General features: G+C 42.0%; 1 protein-coding gene across 5 annotated transcripts in view; it reads right to left on the reverse strand.

Moving 5' to 3' along the window:
* DNAJC16 (DnaJ heat shock protein family (Hsp40) member C16) overlaps positions 1-21,673 on the reverse strand; it is a 40,981-nt gene that overhangs the window by 10,015 nt on the left and 9,293 nt on the right. For all 5 annotated transcript variants that reach the window (XM_072828224.1, XM_072828223.1, XM_072828225.1 and 2 more), the window contains 3 exons: positions 12,877-13,061; positions 10,812-10,916; positions 9,964-10,122 (listed from right to left, as the gene is read on the reverse strand). In XM_072828224.1, the coding sequence (XP_072684325.1) occupies positions 9,964-10,122; positions 10,812-10,916; positions 12,877-13,061 (449 nt within the window). The remainder of the gene's footprint in view (positions 1-9,963; positions 10,123-10,811; positions 10,917-12,876; positions 13,062-21,673) is intronic.

Below are 21,673 nucleotides of genomic sequence, written 5' to 3' on the forward strand. Positions count from 1 at the left end.
CAGTGATGGAGCTATTTCAGGTCAAAGGAAAATCAAGTGCCCTTTCCACTGCAGAATTTTTGTATATGGCTTTATGCTGGCAGCTTTAAAAAGTCATTTTTTAAAAAAGATTTTAAGTATTAGGCTCCACACCCAATGTGGGGCTCAAACTCATGACCCCAAGATCTAGAGTCACATGTCCTACCAACTCAGCCCAGCCGGGCATCCCTAAAAAGTCATTTTCAATTTCAGGCAAACTGATTTCCACTTATGATTGGCAGCAAACTGAATAATTAAAAAACTCCAAAGTAACAAAATTACTAGGTATAAAAGGCAGACTACAAAACTATGATGGCCACTTTGTTATTCCTAATTTTTGTACATTTTGAAGGACTGAAGTTATATATACAGTAGGTTGTCTGTATCAACTGTTAACTAGAAAATCCCTATATGTTAAGGAACACACTCTGAATAACCTACTTATCTAAGAAGAGCCTATCAGACATTAATACTCTGATTTTTTAAAAAAATATTTATTTGACAGAGAACAAGTGAGAAGGACAGAGGGAGAGAGAGAGGGAATCTCAAGGGGACTCTGCTGAGCATGGAGCCCGACACGGGGCTCGATCCCAGGACCCTGAGATCATGACCTGAGCCAAAACCAAGAGTCAGATGCTTAACCAACTGTACCACTCAGGCATTCCATGAATTTGAAGGACCCATGAAAGTACTATTTATAAACCCTGGAGTGAAAATAAAGCCATACTTGGAGGATAATGTTACAGTGAATAAAACAGAAATTAATGACCTAGATGCCCATATCAAGAAGTTAAAAAGAAATAGCAAAAAATATGAAAGGGGGAAGAAGGGAATAATAAAGATAAAAACGGAGATCCACAAAGCAAAAACAAACATAGAAAAAGAAGAAGAAACAAAGAATTAACAAAGCCAAAACTGGCTCTCTGGGAGAGCTAATAAAATTGACAAACCTCTGGTAAAACCCATCATACAAACAGGAGAGAAAACACAAATAACCATTATCAAAGATGACAAGCAGGAATCACCATCTGTGTTGTAAAAGTTAAAAGAAAAAGTCATTTAGATTTGAAAATTTAGATGAATAGAAAAACTTCTAGAATAATAGAGCAGTATCTGAAAAAACAGAAATCTTAAATAGTTGTGTAACCGTTAAAGAAGGTGAACCCGTGGCAGAGATCTTTCCTTAAACACAAACTCAAGGCCCAGATGGTGTTACAGATGGTTTTGATGAAACTTTCAAGAGGACAATCCAATCTTACATAAAGTCTTCCTGAGAATAGAAAAAGGGAGAACGCACCCACCTCCCTTCATGATGCAAAGCCTCACATGGGCATCAGGAGAAAGAAAAGTCAGAAGTCAACCTCACTTCTGAACACAAATGCAAAAAATCCTCAACAAAATGTTATTAGCAAACTGAATTCAGCAATCTGTTGAAAGCATAATACAAGTTACGATCCTGTTGGACTTATCTGATGAACTCAAATTAGGTTTAATATTAGAAAATGAATTATTGTATTTAGCACATTTTTTTTTTTATTTAGCACATTTTAGAAGATGAAAGATAAAGAGGAAATCAGGATAATCTCAACAACTGTGGAAAAAACCGTTTGATAAAAACCAGTATCATTTAGGTCAACAATGAATAGAAGGGAACTTCCTTAACCGGATGAGGGTGGCTGCAAAAGGTCTTCTGCAAACATCATACTTACTGGGAACATGGAAATCAAGAACAAGGATGCCCTCCCTCATCACTACCTTTCTTTCTTTTTAAAAAGATTTCACTTATTTATTTTGGCGGGGGGGGGGGGGGGAGGGAGGGAGGGAGGGAGGGAGGGGGGGAGAGAGAGAGAGAGAGAGAGAGAGAGAGAGAGAGAGAGAGAGAGAGAGAATATGCACGTGTGCTTGCACATATGAGCTGGGGTGGGGGGGGGTGGCAGAGGAAGAGGGAGAGAATCTCCAGCAGACTCCCTGCCGAGTATGGGACCCGACATGGAGCTCAATCCCACGACCCTGAGATCATGACCTGAGCCAAAATCAAGAGTCAGACACTCAACTGACTGAGCCCCCCAGGCACTCCTCTCCCATTACTACAGTTCTATTCCATGTCACACCAGAGGTCAGGTAAAGTAAGAAAAAGGAATAAAATAAGGGCTGAATAAAAAAGAAGCAAAACTGCCATTAATCTCAGATGATATGATTGTGTATTTAGGAAACCCAAAAGATGGTACAGATAAATTATTTAAATCAGTAACAGGAGTTTAGCAAGATTGCTGGACACAAGGTCAGTGTTAAAAAATCCAATTGTAGGGACACCTGGGTGGCTCAGTGGTTGAGCATCTACCTTTGGCTCAGGTCGTGATCCCAGAGTCCTGGGATCGAGTCCTGCGTCAGGCTCTCTGCATAGAGTCTGCTTCTCCCTCTGCTTCTGTCTCTGCCTCTCTGTGTCTCTTGTGAATAAATAAATGAAATCTTAAAAAAAAAAATCCAACTGTATTGGGGCGCCTGGGTGGCTCAGTCAATTGAGTGTCTAGCTCTTGATTTTGGCTCAGGTCATGATTTCAGGGTTTTGGGACTGAGACCCCTGTCAGGTTCTGTACTCAGGGGGCAGTCTGCTGGTGATTCTCTCTCCCTCTGTGCCTCCCTCCACTGACAAGCACACACTCTCTCTTTAAAAATAAATAAATAGGGATCCCTGGGTGGCGCAGCGGTTTGGCGCCTGCCTTTGGCCCAGGGCGCGATCTTGGAGACCCGGGATTGAATCCCACGTTGGGCTCCCGGTGCATGGAGCCTGCTTCTCCCTCTGCCTGTGTCTCTGCGCCTCTCTCTCTCTCTCTGTGACTATCATAAATAAATAAAAATTAAAAAAAAAAATTAAAAAAAAAATCTTAAAAAAAAATCAATTGTGATACTTAATACCAACAAACAGAAAATGTAGTAAAAAAGATACCTTTCAACAGCATTAAAAAAAACAAACAAACAAACAAGGTACCTAAAAATAAATTGGAAAAAAAGCACAATCTTTATGGAGAAAATGATAAAAGCTTATAGAAACCTATTACAGAGCATCTAAACAAAGGAAAACAGATACACGACGCTCATAGGTTGGAAGGCTCAATTTTGTCAAGATGCGTATTCTCCTCAACTGATTTAAAGAGTCAATACACATCCAATCAAATTCCAACATGTGTGTTTGTTTTGATGGAACTTGACTGACAGAATGTAGTATGTATATAAAACGCACAAAAGAACAATAGCAGCCAAGATGCTTTTGAAAAAACTCCCATCCTTCTAAAATCCAGAAAACAAAGCAGGAGGATTTGCTCTGTGACTTATCAAGACCATTTCCAAATAGTTAATATGTAAGTATAGAAGGCAAATTATAAAGAAGCCCCGTGAAGGGATTATCTTTATTGTCTTGACCTAGGGGAAGATGTCTTAAATAGTAAACAAACAGAACCAATCAATCAGAAAAGAAAAATGTTGATATGAATGAATACATTAAAAGTAAGAACATATGTTCATCAAAAAGATACCAAATACAAGAATATCTTCACAGCATCACTGGTCAAATCACTAAAAACTGGGAAGAGCCAAATGACTGCCTGCGGGAGCTGGAAGAGACAAACTAATTAATATATTCATGCCAAACTCCACAGACAACGTGTACGAACCCCCAAACATCAGCTGACGAAAGCCAGACATAGAGGTATACACTGCAGGACTTCAGTTGTATAAATAACTGGCTACAAATCATTAGCAAAAAGGCAGACAGTTCAATAGAAAAAAAAAATGGGCAAAACACTTGACAGTCATGTCACAAAAGGGGAAATCCAAAGGCCCATAATCAGTTTGTGGTTAAGGAAAATGCAAAGCACAATCACAATGAGATACCATTATTCAGAGAACTCAGAAAAACGAAATTGAGGGATGCCTGAGTGGCTCAGCGGTTGAGCATCTGCCTTTGGCTCAGGGCGTGATCTCAGGGTCCTGGGATCGAGTCCCACATCGGGCTCCCTGCGTGGAGCCTGCTTCTCCCTCTGCCTATGTCTCTGCCTCTCTCTCCGTGTCTCTCATGAATAAATAAATAAAACCTTAAAAAAAAAAAAAAACGAAATTGAACTGGTGTTGGCAAGAATGTGGAGCAATGAAACTTGCACACGACTGGTGGAAATGTAAACTGGTAACATCACTCTGGAAAACAGGTTACCCAGAAAAGCTGGTGATGTGCAGACCCCACGACCCAGCAGTTCTGCAACCAGACATACTCTAGAAGCAATGGTTCTCAAAACTTTTTGGTCTTAGAACATTTTTTTTTTTTTTTTTTAAAGTGGGCTCCATGCCCAACGTGGGACTTAAAACTTATGACCCTGAGATCAGGAGTCACAGGGTCTACCAACTGAGCCAGTCAGGTGTCCCTGGATTCAATGAACTTTTAATACTTTGTTAAATTCAAATTCACTGATCACTTTGCACTTAAAACGGATTTTTTACTCAGGTGTGATTTCTTAAAATCATGCATTGGTCATTTGGAAAGTACTGGTTCACTGATCTTCCAAATGCTGACAAATTTTATTATACATGTAAAAAAAAGTGCACCACGCTGATGAACAAATCTCATCACAAAGTTTTGAGAAGCTCATAGCCGATACAAATTTTTCAAAATTCTAATTTTCTTGGAAGCCTAAGTTTTATCACTGGCAACAAATACGGTCAGTTGTTTCCCTTCAAGTGGTAGGCTCACTGTTTTTGGGGAATGTCTGCCCCAAGCCTGAGTCTGAATAACCACAGTTGTCTGTCAGTTATTCTTTCAAGTAAAAATAATGTTCTGTTAAAAAGGGGGCTAGTTTAAAACTCATGAATTAAATTGTGATTTAATTAAAATGCTTACCCTCAAGACAACCTTTATACTTTGCCATGTAGCAGCGCTTTTTGTACACTTTGCATTTTGTCACACAGATTAAAAACATCTAAAAGACGTACTCAAGGGTTAATTCATTAATAAAATTAATACTTGCTATTGCTTCATCAAGGGTATTAAGTGATACATGAGAGTTGTTTCTGTTTGTTTTCATGGTGAGTGCTTAGGAGTGAAAAACAGATGCTTCCTGATGGTCTGGGGCCTGGGCCCTGGATTATGTACTGGACTGTGCACTGGGCTGTGCACTGGTAGTTTTACCCACCGTGGCCTTCACACTATCAGCGCAGGTGTCAACACAGAGGAAAAGGACAAATTATGTCTCTGTGTTATTATGAAGACAGTTTTGATCTCACACACTTCTCACTCCTACCCCAGGGTCTGTGAATCTCATTCTGAAAACTGCTGTCCTAGAGAAACCCACATAGACTGAGATACACACGATGTTCATGGCGACATTGCCCCTAAAGCGCTGAAATTGCCCACTGCCAGAAGAATGAGCCAAGAAGTTACCTTGTGGCCATAAATACTACACAGCAAATGAAAGCAAATATAGCAGGACTCCATGAAACAAGTGGTGCTGCGAGTGTCACCTACCAAGTGACCTGCTGTTGGGAGGTACCGTTCTCATATCCATAGGAACAAACTGGTGAAGCATTCATCATGCCAGTACTTTTTTTTTTAGAGAGAGAGTCAGAGAGAGCAGGCGTGCACATGTGCATGCTCACGGGTAAGTAGGGGCAAGGGAGAGAGAGAATCTTAAACAGGCTCTATCCTCACCACAGAGCCAGTTGCAGGGCTTGATCTCATGACCCTAAGATCATGACCTGAGCCGAAATCAAGAGCTGGACACCTAATCGCCTGAGCCACCGAGGCTCTCCTATGCCAGTAATTCTGTAAATGTATTTGAGCTACAATTTTTCCCAAGGGATAAATAAATCATTCTCCAGAGTAGAAGCTATTACTGAAAAACAGTTTAGGAAGTTTTCATAGATTAATCTTGAACTGAGAAGTTCTGTTCCTTCTTCACCACTGGCATGTTTTCTTCGTGATTCTCTCAGCCACTCAGCTGCCATTGGACAGGGCACCCCTTTTTTAACTGCTGGCGCCTGTCCAGAATTTTGTCCTTGGCTCCCTTCTCTCCTTACTTCACCTGCTGTGGATGCCTGGGAGATCACTCCGCAGTGAGGACTGGCACCTCCAACCCTCACTGATGAGCTACCAATCTCTCTCCCCAGCTCACTAAGACCTCGGTCCCTACGCTCCACTGTCCAATGGACACCTCCTCTCAGACTTCCCGCACGCAGCTCTCGTTGTGCACATCCACAACCGAATCCATTACCTGCTTCCTAACCTGCTCTTCTCTCCTCACTGCCACTTCTCCCATCTGGTTCTTCCTCTCACTTAGCCCCAGGCTCAAGGGTCTTTCCTCTCCGTTCACATCTGAATGAGTCACTTATGCCGGTGGATGGAAACTGCCCTCAGGCCTCTCTCCTCGGACAGAGTTGTGAGGACAAAGGCTTAACTAGATGTCAGAGCTCCTCAGAGCTCCTCAGAGCTCCTCTGTATTTACTACACAGCAGGCAGGCAATGAAACATTTACTGAATGAATTGAAACAAAGGATTTTATAGAACTTCTAGCTTCCTTTAAGAGAGGTGAGTCAAAGAGTTCTCGTTGCTTTTTTGAAAAAATAGGGGTATCTGGCTGGCTCAGCTGGTAGAGCGTGTTGACTCTTGATTTTGGGGTTGTAGGTTCGAGCCCCACATTGGGTGCAGAGATTAAAAAAATCTTAAAAAATATAATAAAAAATAAAAATGACATTAAAGAAATAAAATAAGACATGTTCATGAGAGGGATTTCTGAAAACCCAAACATTAGGATAATACCTAATTTTACCATCAAGAGATGTATCTATTTCCAGCTTTTTCCTATGTGTATGCATGTACCTATACACATGAACTGAGATCAGTGTTTAAATTGTGTATATAATTGATATGCATTGAGATCCTTTAGTCTCTGTGCTTCATTTATTTCAATTTTCAGTCTTTTATACACTGTGTTTATATGATTTCGTCTGAGTTATTAATTAATAGGGAACTCAGGCCTGAGATGGCCACACAGTTCAGACCTGCCACAGAGTGAGGCACCTTAGTTTTGCATCCTGCTTGCTTTTTTTAATAATTATGTTTTGAAAACTATCCCCATCATTAAGTGTCCTTGAACTGCTGTTTCAATGGCTAAACGGCTATATAGCCATCCCTATTCGGGATTTACTAATAATTAGCCTACTGTTGGATACTTCTATTTTTCCCCCAGTGAAACCAGCTACAAATGGTAATGTCTCTGTATATAATTTTTGGCTGAATTCCTATTCCCTGAGGACAGATTCCTAAAAGGTAATCTCATCTCCCTGAGGTCTTTAAACACCAGTGTCACCTTCAGGAGGCCCTTCCTGGCCACAATACCTTAGAAAATGTGAACCTGCTCTCCTGACACTCCACATTCCCCTCTCCTGCTTTCTTTTTCTCCATAGCACTTCTCCTCCACACGCCACCATGGAGTATGTTATGCCAGTTGTCTGTCAACCCCATTGGAATACAGGACGGATTCTAGGACAGAGAATGCAGGTGACTTTGTTCATCCCCAGTACGCAGGGTAGCGTTTGGCTCCCCCCAGGACTCAGGAGTATGCTTTTCTTGAATGAATCCAGGCAACTGACATGTTATTACCCAATTGCTTTTCTGAAAACTCTAAAGCCTCCTCCAGCTAGGCAAAACGAAAGACTACCTGTTTCTCTCTACTCTCAACACTACTATCTTCACTTTGAAAATCTTCAACAATGTGATGGGAGAACAAAATGTTAACTTGGCTTTTTGTGATTAGTGAGATTTAATTTTTTTTTTAATTTTTATTTATTTATGATAGTCACAGAGAGAGAGAGAGAGAGAGAGAGAGAGAGAGGCAGAGGGAGAAGCAGGCTCCATGCACAGGGAGCCCGACGTGGGATTCGATCCCGGGTCTCCAGGATCGCGCCCTGGGCCAAAGGCAGGCGCCTAACCGCTGCGCCACCCAGGGATCCCTAGTGAGATTTAATTTTTAAAAGTGATTATCAGTCACTTGAATCTCTTTTCACAATTTTGTTCATATTCCCAGACTAGTCCTCTTGGGAAGTTTTATTAATTTTTTTATTGATATGAAATCCATGTAACACAAAATTAGCTATTTAAAAATGTATCACTCAATGGCATTCCATACATTCATGGTGTTCTATAACAATCACCTCTCTCTGGGCCCAAACATTTCCATTACCCTGAAAGAAAACTCTCTCTACCCATTAAGCAGTCACTTTCGGGAGGTTTTGTGTTGATCTCTTTGATTAGAAGTAGTTCAAGAGAAATTAAAGATAAAAATCTTTTTTTAGATTGGTTGTAAATATTTCCCTTAGCTTACTGCTTAACTTAAAAATTTTAAAGTATTTATATACAAATTTTAAACTTATAATTAAGATTTTCAACAAGATTTTTAGCTCTTATCTTTATCAGATATTCACTTAAAAGTTCTGAGTTTATGGTTTTCTTTCATTTCTTTTTATTGTCATTTTATATTTAAGTTTTGAATTTATTTTTATAATTTATTTTATTTTTTAAAAGATTTTACTTATTTATTTGAGAGAGAGTGGGTGCAAGTGCACAAGCAGTGGGGAGGGGTAGAGGGAGAAGCAGACTCCCCGCTGAGCAGGGAGTCTAATGTGGGGCTTGATCCCAGGACCTTGGGATCATGACCTGAGCTAAAGGCAGACGCTTAACCAACTGAGCCACCAAGGTGCTTTGTAATTTATTTTAGAATAAGATTACTGATCTTCTGACAGGATCACTTTAGAAAAGGTGATTATTTCTTATTTTATTTAAAACAATTAATAAAAAGATTTTATTTATTTATTTATTCATGAGAGACACACAACAGAGAGAGAGAGAGAGAGAGAGAGAGAGAGAGAGGCAGAGACACAGGCAGAGGGAGAAGCGGGCTCCATGCAGGGAGCCCGACATGGGACTCGATCCCCGGTCTCTAGGACCACGCCCTGGACTGAAGGGGACGCTAAACTGCTGAGCCACCCAGGCTGCTCTAAAACAAATTTTTAAAAGATTTTATTTTTAAGTAATCTCTACACCCAATGTGGGGTTTGAACCTACAGCCCTGAGAATGAGAGTCACATGCTCTACTGACTGAGCCAGCCAGGTGACCCTCTTATTTTATTTTTGTGCCAAAATATAATGTAAATGGACATTTTTTTTTTTTTTAAAGATTTTATCGGGGCAGCCTGGGTGGCTCAGCGGTTCAGCGCCACCCTCAGCCAGGGCGTGACCCTGGAGACTCGGGATGGAGTCCCACATGGGACTCCCTGCATGGAGCTTGCTTCTCCCTCTGCCTGTGTCTCTGCCTCTCTCTCTCTCTGTGTCTCTCATGAATAAAAAAAAAAAAAAAAAAAAAGACTTTTATCCATTTACTTGAGAGAGTGAGAGAGGGAAAGAGAGCACAGAGGGAGAGGGAGAAGCAGACTCCCTGCGGAGCAGAGAGCTCGATGCAGGGCTTGATCCCAGGGCCCTGAAATCATGACCCGAACCGAAGGCAGACCCTTAACTGACCATGGATCATTTTAACCATTTCCAAGCGCCTAATTCTGTGATTAAGTACATTCACATTGTTGTAAAACTATCACTGTCATCCACCTCCTGAACCTTTTCATCTTCCCAAACAGAAAGTATCCCCATGAAACATGAACTCCCCATATTCTCCTCCCTCAGCCCTTGGCATCACCACCATCCTATTTTCTATCAAAAGATTATTTTTTGAGCAAAACAGTACCAAATAGGATGAAAACGAAACTTGTTTTTAAATTTTGTGCCTCTGAAGGGAGAAATTAAAAAATGAATTTCTCCTTCTCACTTGCTCTGTTCAATTTTGCTGTTTATTCATAAAGGCACAAGATACAACACGAGGGCAACCTCAAGATAGGGCGACTGTCACGTACCTGAATAGCATCTGCAGGCTTGTTTATGTGTTCTTTAAAGATCAAGATGGTGGGGGCATAGACATTGACATTGTACTGCCTTTTCATCTCCTCCGCCTCTCTCAAACCGGTGCGTACATACCCAAATGTCAAGTAATCTTTGTACGCAAAAGCAGTCAACTGTTAGGGTGTAATAGAGAGGAAGAAATTAAATTGATAGCAGGATCACAGAAACCAAGCGTGACCAGTTCACACCAGTGGTGATGAATGCCAGCGTGTATAGCCCCACTCGGGCTGCTAGACCTCTGCGCAATTCAAGGAATTCTATGATGTCCCATGCCCGAAAATTGTACCAATAAAGCTAAACACAGGGAATTTTATTTTTTCTCACACAGAGAGAAAACTATTCATTTTACTGAGATCTACGCTGGGTTGGAGGCATGGAGTATCTGAGGAATCACCTCAATTATGTAAGATGGCAGTGGCCACGCCAAAGGGTAATAAGCAGGACACTTTCCTCTCCCGTCTCATGTCACAGGGCTAACCAGATGGGTGCTGGAAGTGCTGCAGAGGATGTCACCCAGAGGATGGGTCTGGGAATCACGCAGTCACCAAGGGGGGAGGTCGTACAACCTCTCTGAGCTTCAAAAGTCTTGGTCTATAAAACAGGGATGATATTTCTATCACTGGGCTCTTCTAAAGATCAAATGTTATTATGTGTGTGGAAAGCACCAACCCAGTGTATGGTGGTTGAGGCAAATTTCTGGTCTTCAAACATTTCTTTGGATAAGCTCTTACCCACAAAGGACAAGCAAGCCACAAGTTCTCTCCACCAAAAAAAGAGCAAACATTCTCCCAGCACATAATACCTTGTAGAGCAGTGGTACAACGGGCATTTGGTCAAACAGAAGGACATGAGGTTTATTCTCTTGCTGCCAGCCAGAGAGGAATCGGATGTAATTTTTATTTGTAACCTTAAATTGAAGAGAGGATGTTAGTTTCAGTATTCAATTCTCAACAACTGTAGTATATGTAGTCAGGAGATAATTAAACAAAATCAAGTATGTGTAAAAGAGTATTTCGTAGAAAATAAAAAACGCCGATCACTAATTTTTTTGTCTTTGACTAAAATGGTTTAAAAGAACAGACTTATTGATTTCGTATTTTCATGTGTTCCCACTCTTACGGATCGAAATCACAGTCTTTTCTGGAACAATTACTTAACACATAAAAACAAGAGTGAACTTTTGAATTATAGACATGCTTCTTAACCTATTATACACTGTACTTCTTAGTCTATTAACCTGTGGAAGATAACACAGTGATTACTCTTTTAAAAAGGTCTTAAAAAAATAAGGGGGCCCACTTGGTCTATATATTACATAGTTTCATTTATTACCATCTGAATTGCTACTCTTGTGCTTCCCTGATTATGCTTTAAATAATCCTACTGAGAGAATATAAAAAACATTAATAAGGGGTGCCTGGGTGGCTCAGTTGATTAAGCGTCTGACTTCAGCTCAGGTCACAATCCTGGGCTTCTGGGATGGAGCCTCAAGTTGGGCTTCCTGTTCAGCAGGGAGTCTGCTCCTCCCTCTCCCCCCACTCATGCTCACTCTAAGTAAATAAATAAAACCCCAAAACATTAACAAATTAAAATTCTACTTAGAAATTTTTCATAGTTAAAAAAGGTTTATCTTTCCATTCTGCTTCCAGAATGATCTATATTAAACCTCAATCTGATCATTTCACTCTCTGCTCAGCCCCCTACATTGGCCTCAGCACCTGCAAGCCAAGACCCAAGTTCCTCTATCGGGTGGCCAGGCAGCGAGATTCCTACAAACCCCTCTAGTCCTGCCCTCTCCTGCTCACTAGCGACTACTTCACGCAGAGCAGGATGCTTCACGTCCCATCCTCATTCCCTACCTCTCACTTCACCTGGCAAACTCAGTGCATGGGCCGTTTCTGCCAGGAAGCCTTTCCCCACTCTCTCAGACAGCCTTTCAGCATATCAGATGGAAATAATCACCTGCTACGCTGGGAGCTCCTTGAAAAGCGTCCTCAACACTTACAGTGACTGGCATAGAACAGACATTTCATAAATGTTTGAGGACCCATCCAGAAACCTACGATCATTCTAGTAGCCTACCATACTCTCTCTAGCTCCACCAAATATTTCTTCTGTAGATAATGATCCCGGCGGCATAGTCTATGAACAGTGCACGTGGTAATAGGATGGAAATGCTGGTATGTTCACTCCCCTGGTATAGTTAAAGGAATGAATTATTTAAAGCACACACGAATCCTGTTCTAGTTCCTGTGACACTTAATCTAAGATACTGGAGAAAAAATGCCGCTTAAGTGTAAAAATCATAAACTAGTATGAACTCTTTGTGCCTGGTTTCTCTGGCATAATTTTTGTTTGTGAAATTTACTCATCTTTGCATTACTCTAAGTTCTGAAAATTCCAAAAATATTTGATTTCATGGAATCTTGTGTTTTCCACAGATGTGATCGTTAAAAATATAGCCAAATGTAACTTATTTTGAATCCTTTCATAAGACAGATACCTTCAAATGAACAAATTCATGAATCAGAAAGAAATCTTTCGTTCTACATCATGATCTAATTTTTTGTTTAGAAAATGAGAGCCACTGTCATTCCAGGCTCAGATCCCCACCACAGTGTAAATGGGGTCAGTGGTTACCAACAGGGACAGATTCTTAGTCTTTCTCCCTTGTTTTTCAGTCTCCTACTGAAAGTCTTAGTCTGAAGTTTTTCAGACTTCACTTAAATGACTTCAGTTGAGTTATTACTTAATTAACATAGGTCTTGCCCTGTTCAAAATGAAACTCAGGTCTGAGATGACCATAGAGTTCAGGGTGGCTGGGGGACCCAGGTACCTCACAGGCTACTTTTCCACCAGGTACTTACTTTCTCCACCAAGTTCCCTGGAAGGAGACTTTCTACAAACTGTCGTAGGTTCTCACGGACAACTGCATTATGGAAGAAGGAGATTTTTCCATTTATGATTCCCAGGATAGAGGGAGTGCTGTGCGCTCCCAGGTGATGGGCCAGGCGTCTCTCGTACCCAGCATGGACCACACCGATTCCTACACCTGAAAAGTATGGAAGACCTCCATGAAGCCTTTTCACCACCCCACGGTAGATAAGGAAATGCTGATAAGTGATCTTTTGGTGTGTAACTGAACTCCTGACCTAGGATATCTCTCCTAATAGATCGATTAGCACTTTTTCATTGCTGATACTCTAAACTGGTTCAGTTTTTCTGCAGAATAATCTGGCTATATTTAAGAGCTACAAATCTTTGTATCTTTTAGTCTCCATACTTTTAGTCTCAATACTTGAAAAGAAAAGAAAGCAATCTGCTACAGTGCTTCTACTCACAAGGAAAACAAACAAACAAACCTGGGAACAATTCCAGAGTTCAACAACTTGGCAATAGTTGGAAAAATAACTATGATTTATCGATAGAATTCAGTCTTCTCACTCTTTAGCCCAAGTCTCCCTTTTATATAAGTTATGTGTAGAGACAGATATTAGAAAGTACACATTCTTGAAAAGGAGACAGAAATTAAGTTAGAATCACTCAGATGTCAAAATCCCATATAATTCCTGTTGACGTGTTGGTATCTTCCTGTACCTCTTCTTACAAATGTGTGTGTGGACGCACACACCTACATATAAAACAAAACAGGGGATCCCTGGGTGGCGCAGCGGTTTAGTGCCTGCCTTTGGCCCAGGGCGCGATCCTGGAGACCTGGGATCGAATCCCACGTCGTGCTCCCGGTGCATGGAGCCTGCTTCTCCCTCTGCCTGTGTCTCTGCCTCTCTCTCTCTCTCTCTGTGACTATCATAAAAAAGAAAAACAAAACAAAACAACACAGGAGCATCTGATACCCATTTCACTTAATACTTGAATAGTTTTCCTTGTTCCTTCCTTTGACCAGTATATCTAGAGAGCCGGTTCCTCTGCTAAACACTGGAGGAACATGAAATGTTCACAGCCAGCAAGGACTCGTCTTCTTTTGGATGCCCAATAGATTTCCCAACTTAACATTTCCCAAACCCAATTCCTGCTCTCCTCCCCCAGGTCCATCCCACGCAGGCCTTCCCTGGTCACCAACGGGGCCCCTTCCTTCCTGTTACTTGGACGGAAGACTCGAGTCATCTTCCACCTCTCGCCTCTCACACCCCACGTCCAATCTGTTGGCAAGTCCTGTTGGCTTCATTTTCAAAAGACGCCAGGAATCTGTTTGTCTCCACTTTCTTTAGACTCTCCTCTGAGTCACCATCTCTCTTCCCCTGGTTGTGCAATACCCGCCTAACGTTACTGTCTCTCCTGGTCTCCCTGCGGCCGGTTCTCAACATACTAGCCTCACTGTCTCCTCTAACACAGAAACATGGATCACGGCCCTCCTCTGCCCAAATCCTGCAAAGACTTCCCATGTCACTCAAAATAAGAGCCAATCTTCACAACGGCCAACCAGGCTTTTGTGATTTGGTCCCTGGTCCCCTTCTGACCTTTCCTGTCCTCCTCTTCATTCACCTTGCCCCAGCACCCAGCATTCTCCTCTTCCTTAAACACATTAGCATGTTCCTGCTTCAGGGCCTTGGCACTGGCTGTCCCTTCTGCCCGGAGTGGATAACTCCCTGACATCTGTGAAGCTGAGTTCCTCCTTTGCCAATTCCAAGTCCTTCTCACTGAGACCCACTTGGCTACCATGTTTGAAACCATACTCCCCACACTTGGCATCCTCCTCAACCTATTCACTTTCCCATCTTTCTTCCAGAGCACTTCCCATCTTCTAACTTATTTCCTTTTTTCTGGTGATTAGCTTTCACTATTACATGGGGTATTTTGATGGGCATCCTTATAGATCTTTGTGTACACATCTTTGTGCACTTGCGTGATTTCCTAATTAAATTCCAAAAATGCAATTGCTGGGTAAACGGCAGGATCACAGGCTTAATACTTTAAAACTGCTAAATAGACAAAACAAATCTATTTGCAGGCTATCTTACTATGTCCCTTAGAGTATCTCAAGGGCAGGTAAGGAAGACATCACCCCCTCATTTTACAAACAGCAAGCTTCAGAGAGATTACGTGATCCCAGTTCGCGGAGCTGTAGAACAAGATTTCAAACTGGATGCTCCAGAGCCAGGTCTAGCACATTACCTCACACTACAGGCATGACAAACAACTACGGGATAATGTCGACAAATGGAAGTGCATGTAAACATTTTGTGAGAAGAACAAGAATATAGCAGGCATATACACTGAGACGTTTGGTTTCATTTAAGGTCAGAGGGACATCACCTAGCAGGGGTGGGGGTGGGGTGTCAAGTGGCTATACAGCAAAGACCCAAGGGTGGAAGGGCCATGTTTTAAACATTTTTAAAGTTGAGGCAGCATGGCTAGAGCTTTATAGAATTATCACTCTTCACACTCCCCAACATCCTGAGTGGTCAGTGCCGATACCTCCATGTTACCAGTGCCTGGACAGGATGAGGACAGCTGACCTGGCATCACAGGTAGCATGCAGTAGAACCAGGATTTGAACCCAGGCCTACCTGAGTGTGAAGCCTGGCTCCTCCCTGGCTTCGAAGAATGACCTCTTCCACCTTTGGTTCTGAATACTAGAGGGATCAATTTCTTAAGAGGCTGACTCACCCCAAAGGATCTTACATAGACCAGATGCCAATTTACTATCTAATCCCAGGAAGGACACCTTTTTAGTAACTCTGCCATTCAAGGTGCCCTCTGCTAGGTTTCAGGACACATGTGGATCAGAATTAGTCATCAGAAAGGTGGCTTGTGGGCCTGGAGTTGGGATGAGGGATGCAGTCCTGGAGACCAAAGGGAAACGGACTTTGCTTCTGGGCTTGTTGTTCACTCTACTATTCCTCCAGATACCCCTGAAGCTCCCTGTAACACCCCGTGTGGGCTGCGTCCTCAGAAAGGCCCACCCTGCCCAATTTTAGCCTGTAACTGTGCCTTGGCATTCTCTGGCACCTGCCTGGCTTTACCAAGCTAAGGTGCCCTTTGATGGACTCTATTTTATTTAGTGGTGTGTACTTACTAGAACATAAGCTCTATGATTGCAGGGAGTTTTGCTTATTTTGTTTACTGCTGCATCCCTAGTATCTAGAACAGTTCCTGACATGTAGTAGGCACTTGGTTTTTAAAAAACAAACCAATGATTTAAAAATTGGTATTAGGGCAGCCCCGGTGGTGCAGCGGTTTAGTGCTGCCTGCAGCCCAGGGCGTGATCCTGGAGACCCTGGATCGAGTCCCATATCAGGCTCCCTGCATGGAGCCTGCTTCTCCCTCTGCCTGTGTCTCTGCCTCCCTCTCTCTCTATGTGTGTCTCTATGAATAAATAAATAAAGTCTTAAAAAAATTGGTATTAAAAATCAGTCAGATCCAGATTCAAGCCCAGCTCTGCTCCCTGGTAGCTGTGTAACTTCAGGCAAGTCATTTCACCTCGCTGTCTGTTTCCTCATTTTTAAGATGGAGACAAGTTGTTCTGTTGAGACTAAAGACATAAGGTGAAACAGAACCTAGGGCAGCCCCGGTTGCCCAGCGGTTTAGCACTGCCTTCGGCCCAGGGTGTAATCCTGGAGATCCAGGATCGAGTCCCGCATTGCGCTCCCTGCGTGGAGCCTGCTTCTCCCTCTGCCTATGTCTCTGTCGCTCCACAACCCGTCCCCCCCGCCATCATGAATAAATAAATAAAATCTTAAAAAAAAAAAGAAAGTTACAACAGAATCTAACCTTGAGCCTGGAATACAATAGGTGCCTAATTAATTACAACTGTTATTACGAAGTATTATTTCATGATGAAGCCTGAGCCCGAGATGTCTCTGTGGGTGGGAATTTCACCTTGAGGAGCTGGTCTTCTCCTATGGAGCAGGATATACACAGCAAACCCTCGCCCTCTCTATGTCGTCCTTTCCCCACCTTTCTTGCCCTCCCATCAATACAGCTTCCTTCTCAGAACAGAATACAGTGGTTAGGTTTCATTTCTTTTACTTAAATTACCACGAGTCCTTACCTACATCACCTTCATTAAATGTTAAGTATTTCCAAATCTATAAAGGCCATTTTCTTGGATCACTTCTATAAAGGACTTTGTTACTATCATAATCCCACTTCTAAATTCTGGAGGACTTTTACCTCTCTTCTATAGGTTAACTAGTATACAGATTAGAATAAAGAATGATAAATATTTGGTTTTTCAATTGGTATTATTTTTCCTCCTGAGAAGATATTTAATAAGAATTCAGATCTAGGGATGCCTGGGTGGCTCAGCAGTTGAGCATCTGCCTTCAGCTAAGGGTGTGATCCTGGAGTTCTGGGATCAAGTCCTACATTAGGCTCCCTGCATGGAGTCTGCTTTTCCCTCTGCCTGTGTCTTTGCGTCTTTCTCTCACTCTGTGTCTCTCATGAATAAATAAATAAAATCTTAAAAAAAAAAAAAAGAATTCAGATCTAGAGACACTTGAGTGGCTCAGCAGATTAAGCATTTGCCTTCGGCTCAGGTCATGATCCCAGCATCCTGGGATAGCACTCTGCATTGGGTTCTGTGCTCAGCATGGAGTCTGCTTGTCCCTCTCCCTCAGCCCCTCCCCCAAGTTTATGCTCTCTCTCTCTCTCAAATAAATAAAATTTTTCTTTACTAAAGATTTTATTTATTTATTCATGAGACACAGAGAGCAGCAGAGACACAGGCAGAGGGAGAAGCAGGCTGCCCGTGGGGAGCCTGATGCAGGACTTGATCCCAGGATCCCAGCATCACGACCCGAGCTGAAGGCAGATGCTCAACCACTGAGCCACCCAGGCATCCCTAAATAAAATTAAAAAAAAAAAAGGGGCGGGGGGAAGAATTCAGATCTAACCCATCTCCCTTCCCTCCCAAACTGGAAGGAAGAGTAAGAAAAGCTGGCAGCACTGTTATCTCACAGAAACTTAGGCTGGGAAATGACCAGTGATGGGTGGTGACTTGGGGTCTCTGAGTCAGAGAACACAGGCTCCATTGTCTCCTCTTCTGCCTTCGAATTTTCTACACTTCAAAGTCCAGGGTCCATAAAGCAAGCTCAGTTAGCACAATAGCGAATAAAACTATCCATGTGTTTGTATCTTGATTCAGCACAGCTAGGCTACAGGACGGTCAATATACCCGAAGTCCAAATAAACATTTGGATTTAAAAGAAAGGCAAAGCAGATGTGACCTCTTTCAGAAACATTATTTGATTGTGATACAGACTGATGTTTATGGCTAATTTGTAGATCCTGGGTAATTAAAAACATGAACATTCCCTTCTCCTTTGAGGTTGTGAGAAGTCTTCCTTCTGTACAGTACCAAACGTGTCCATGTTGCGCCTCTATTTTGAGGTATCATTGTATTCATTTTCATTATACAATCCTTAATGTGTATCGCATCTTTTAGGGAAATTCTTTTTCTCCTCTGTAACATATATACATTCATTTTTATTTCAAGTTTTGCATATGTTTTAAGGAATGGTACAGAGCCAACTGGAGGAAGGGGCCACTTTCAAATCTGACTAAACACGAACCTGTCAATAAAGAAATTACTAAGATGCAAAATAATGTGAAATGGAACAAAATCAAGGACATAGTGCAAAAGCAGATTAAAAAAAAACCAGTATCGGGCAGCCCAGGTGGCTCAGCGGTTTAGCACCGCCTTCAGGCCCTGGGCTGAATCCCAGGGTCCTGGGATCGAGTCCCACATCGGGTTCCCTGCAGGGAGCCTGCTTCTCCCTCTGTCTATGTCCCTGCCTCTCTCTCTCTGTGTCTCTCATGAATAAATAAATAAAATCTTAAAACAAAACAAAACAAAACAAAACAAAACAAAACAATAGTATCTCTCCCTCACTGAGTTGCTCTTATGATACAGATAGGCCTCACAAAGCCCCTAGCATAATGCAAAACAACCAAAAGACTCAACAAAAACAATGATAATTTATACATTAATGTCTAACACAGGACTTGGTTCACGAAGAAGAAAGTTTTAAATGAGAACACGAGTTCTTTCTCATCCTCTGCTTACTCCTGCAGTGCTACATCATTTGGTAATTGCAAATGTGATTCTGTACTTGCAAATGTCAAGTGTGAATTCTCTGGGTATGTATTTTCTCTTCGGCTAAATAGTTCCTTGAGGTCGAAGGCAGTGCTGACTACTTCTGGTCCTTCTCCCCAGTGCGTTGTCCATACGTGTGGGCGGCCTCTGCACACTAGCTGTCAGCACACTGCATGGCTGCAGATTCCACCTAAGTAGCTGCCACATTTCTCCCTGGGTAGAACTGTCCTATTTCATTCATCCAGGGCAAGTCAGGCATTTAACAATAGTCCAAGACACAGGGTCCAAGCTTCCCTACACCACTCAGCTGATCTTTAAAATAGTCTGCTCTTCCCTTTATATATATGTGTGTGTATATATATATATATATATATACACACACACACATATATATATAAAATATATATATAAACACACACATATAAATATTACATATATATATATATATATATATATAAATATTAAGTAATCTTTACACAAAATGTGGGCCTTGAATTCATATCCCTGAGATGAACAGTCACCCACTCCACTGACTTGAGTCCACCAGGTGCCCTAGTCTGCTCTTCCTATTAATACAGAATAGGAACATTTTGGCAGGCGGTACCTTGGTGGCTGAGTTGGTTAAGCATCCACCTCTTAGTTTCTGCTGGGTCATTAAACTTAGGGTTGTGAGACTGAGCCCTGCGCCGGGTTCTGTGCTCAGTGTGGAGTCTGCTTGAGGTTCTCTCTCCCCTCCCCCTCTCCCTCTGTCCAGCCCCTGCTCATGATCTTTCAAAAAAATGTTAAAAAAAAAAAAAAAAAAAAAGGCAAAGACACAATTTTGGCAGTATCGATCTTGAAGGGTAGTGCTGCCTCACCTGGACAGGGAAATAGCCATGGATGCTTTGTAAGGATCGCACCGCACTGCCACCCAACTGTAACAAAGTGGAGCCTGACTGTCGGAATCTTCAACTAACCTGCATGGTCCAAAGAGGAAAATGGTTTATAAACCAAATTAATCTAATACATTTGGACAAAATCTGCCTTCCAGGGAACTCTGGAGGTGCAGTGGGGGAATGGACTGAACCCTCAGTAAACGTCACTTCTATGGATCTAAATTCTGCTTCTTCCACTTTTGTCACTGAATTACTACGATTAAATAGCATGACCACTCAAAAGAATAGCAAGACCTTTAATCATCAAAGATTTGAGGATATTAAAAGGCAGTACAGCATGGTGTGCAATGCATGGACTTAGGGCCAGACTACCGGGGTTCAAATCCCAGCTTTGCCAAACATCAACTGTGGGACCCTGATGAGGTCCCAAGAATGAGCTAAGTGTCTGTAAAAGAAGGATGACAACAGCACCTGCCTTAAATGGCTGTTGTTTAATATGAGTTGAAATTACAATTGTGCTTGGCATATACTAAATTCTCAATCAATACAAGCTACTATTATTTTCATGTCACCGTGTGCAGTAAGTCCAAACATAGTTACTATTCAGAACAATTTCTCAAATCCAGCTCTTCCCTGCGGTTCCCTGCCCACTCACTGGCTCCAGTCAGAATGCAGTCAATCTTGAGCCCCGCCCCCCCCTTTTTCCTCATTCTTCACATTCAGATGGTCTCCAGGAGCCAGGTCCCTCCAGACTTCCATGCTCCTACCACTCAGATATCTTATACTTGTCCACACCTCTCTATTCCTTCTGTCCTAGTCTGGGCCAGTGGCTGCTGTCTTCCCAGGGTTGGTGACCTCCCTGCTTCTCTTATCTTCTTCAATCTGCCCTTCATGTGGCTCTATAGCTTTCTAAAGTGTAGATGGGACTAAATCACGACTCTATGTGGCAATTTTTCTTGGCTTTATCACATACTATAAAATAAAGTCCAGCTTATTACTACCTGGTTCCTGCGTGCTCTTACTGCTTCCTCCCTCTTGGCTATACCTGAGTCACACCCTGTGCCTGACTCTCCTTTGGATGCTCTTTGTTTCTCTGGCTGCACAGTTCCCCTGGCCTGTAATGTTACTCCTGGGTTTCTTTCAACTAACTTCTAATTACCTTGCAAGACTTAGCTAAACCTAAGTCAAAGGTCAGTGCCTGGTCGTCAGTGAATTGAAGAAAGTAGACTCATGTATTTGAGAATGATTTTAAAAAATTTATAAAATAGGTGCTTAAATTTTTTTTTACTTTGGTAAACCAGAACACCTAATCAGAAATTCCCTAAGGCTCATTTTATGTTAGCGTTTAATATATAACAGAAACTTATATAAAATCTTCGTATCAGTCCTGTTGGTTTGACATTATTACATCTATTTTACAGATGGAGAAATTTGTGTTAAGTAGTTTGTCTAAAGACACAAAGAGTAAATGACAGAGCTCAGCTCTGCACACTGGTCTATCTGGTGCTCGCTTCAGCAGCACATATACTGAACACTGGTCTGACTCTAAAGCCCAGGGATGGAACATAGGTAACCACTGTGCTTCGCTGCCTCATATTGTTTGCCTGGCATGTTTAAATATAACGTTGGCTCTGATCTGACTTTGGTATAAATGCACTGGTGCCCTAACTTATGCGGTGGTTTAAGGTTTATATTTTGCTGTCAGTTTCTAGATGAATGAGGTTTAACAGT

Source organism: Canis lupus, chromosome 5, assembly GCF_048164855.1.
Source record: "Canis lupus baileyi chromosome 5, mCanLup2.hap1, whole genome shotgun sequence".
Classification (NCBI taxonomy): domain Eukaryota; kingdom Metazoa; phylum Chordata; class Mammalia; order Carnivora; family Canidae; genus Canis; species Canis lupus.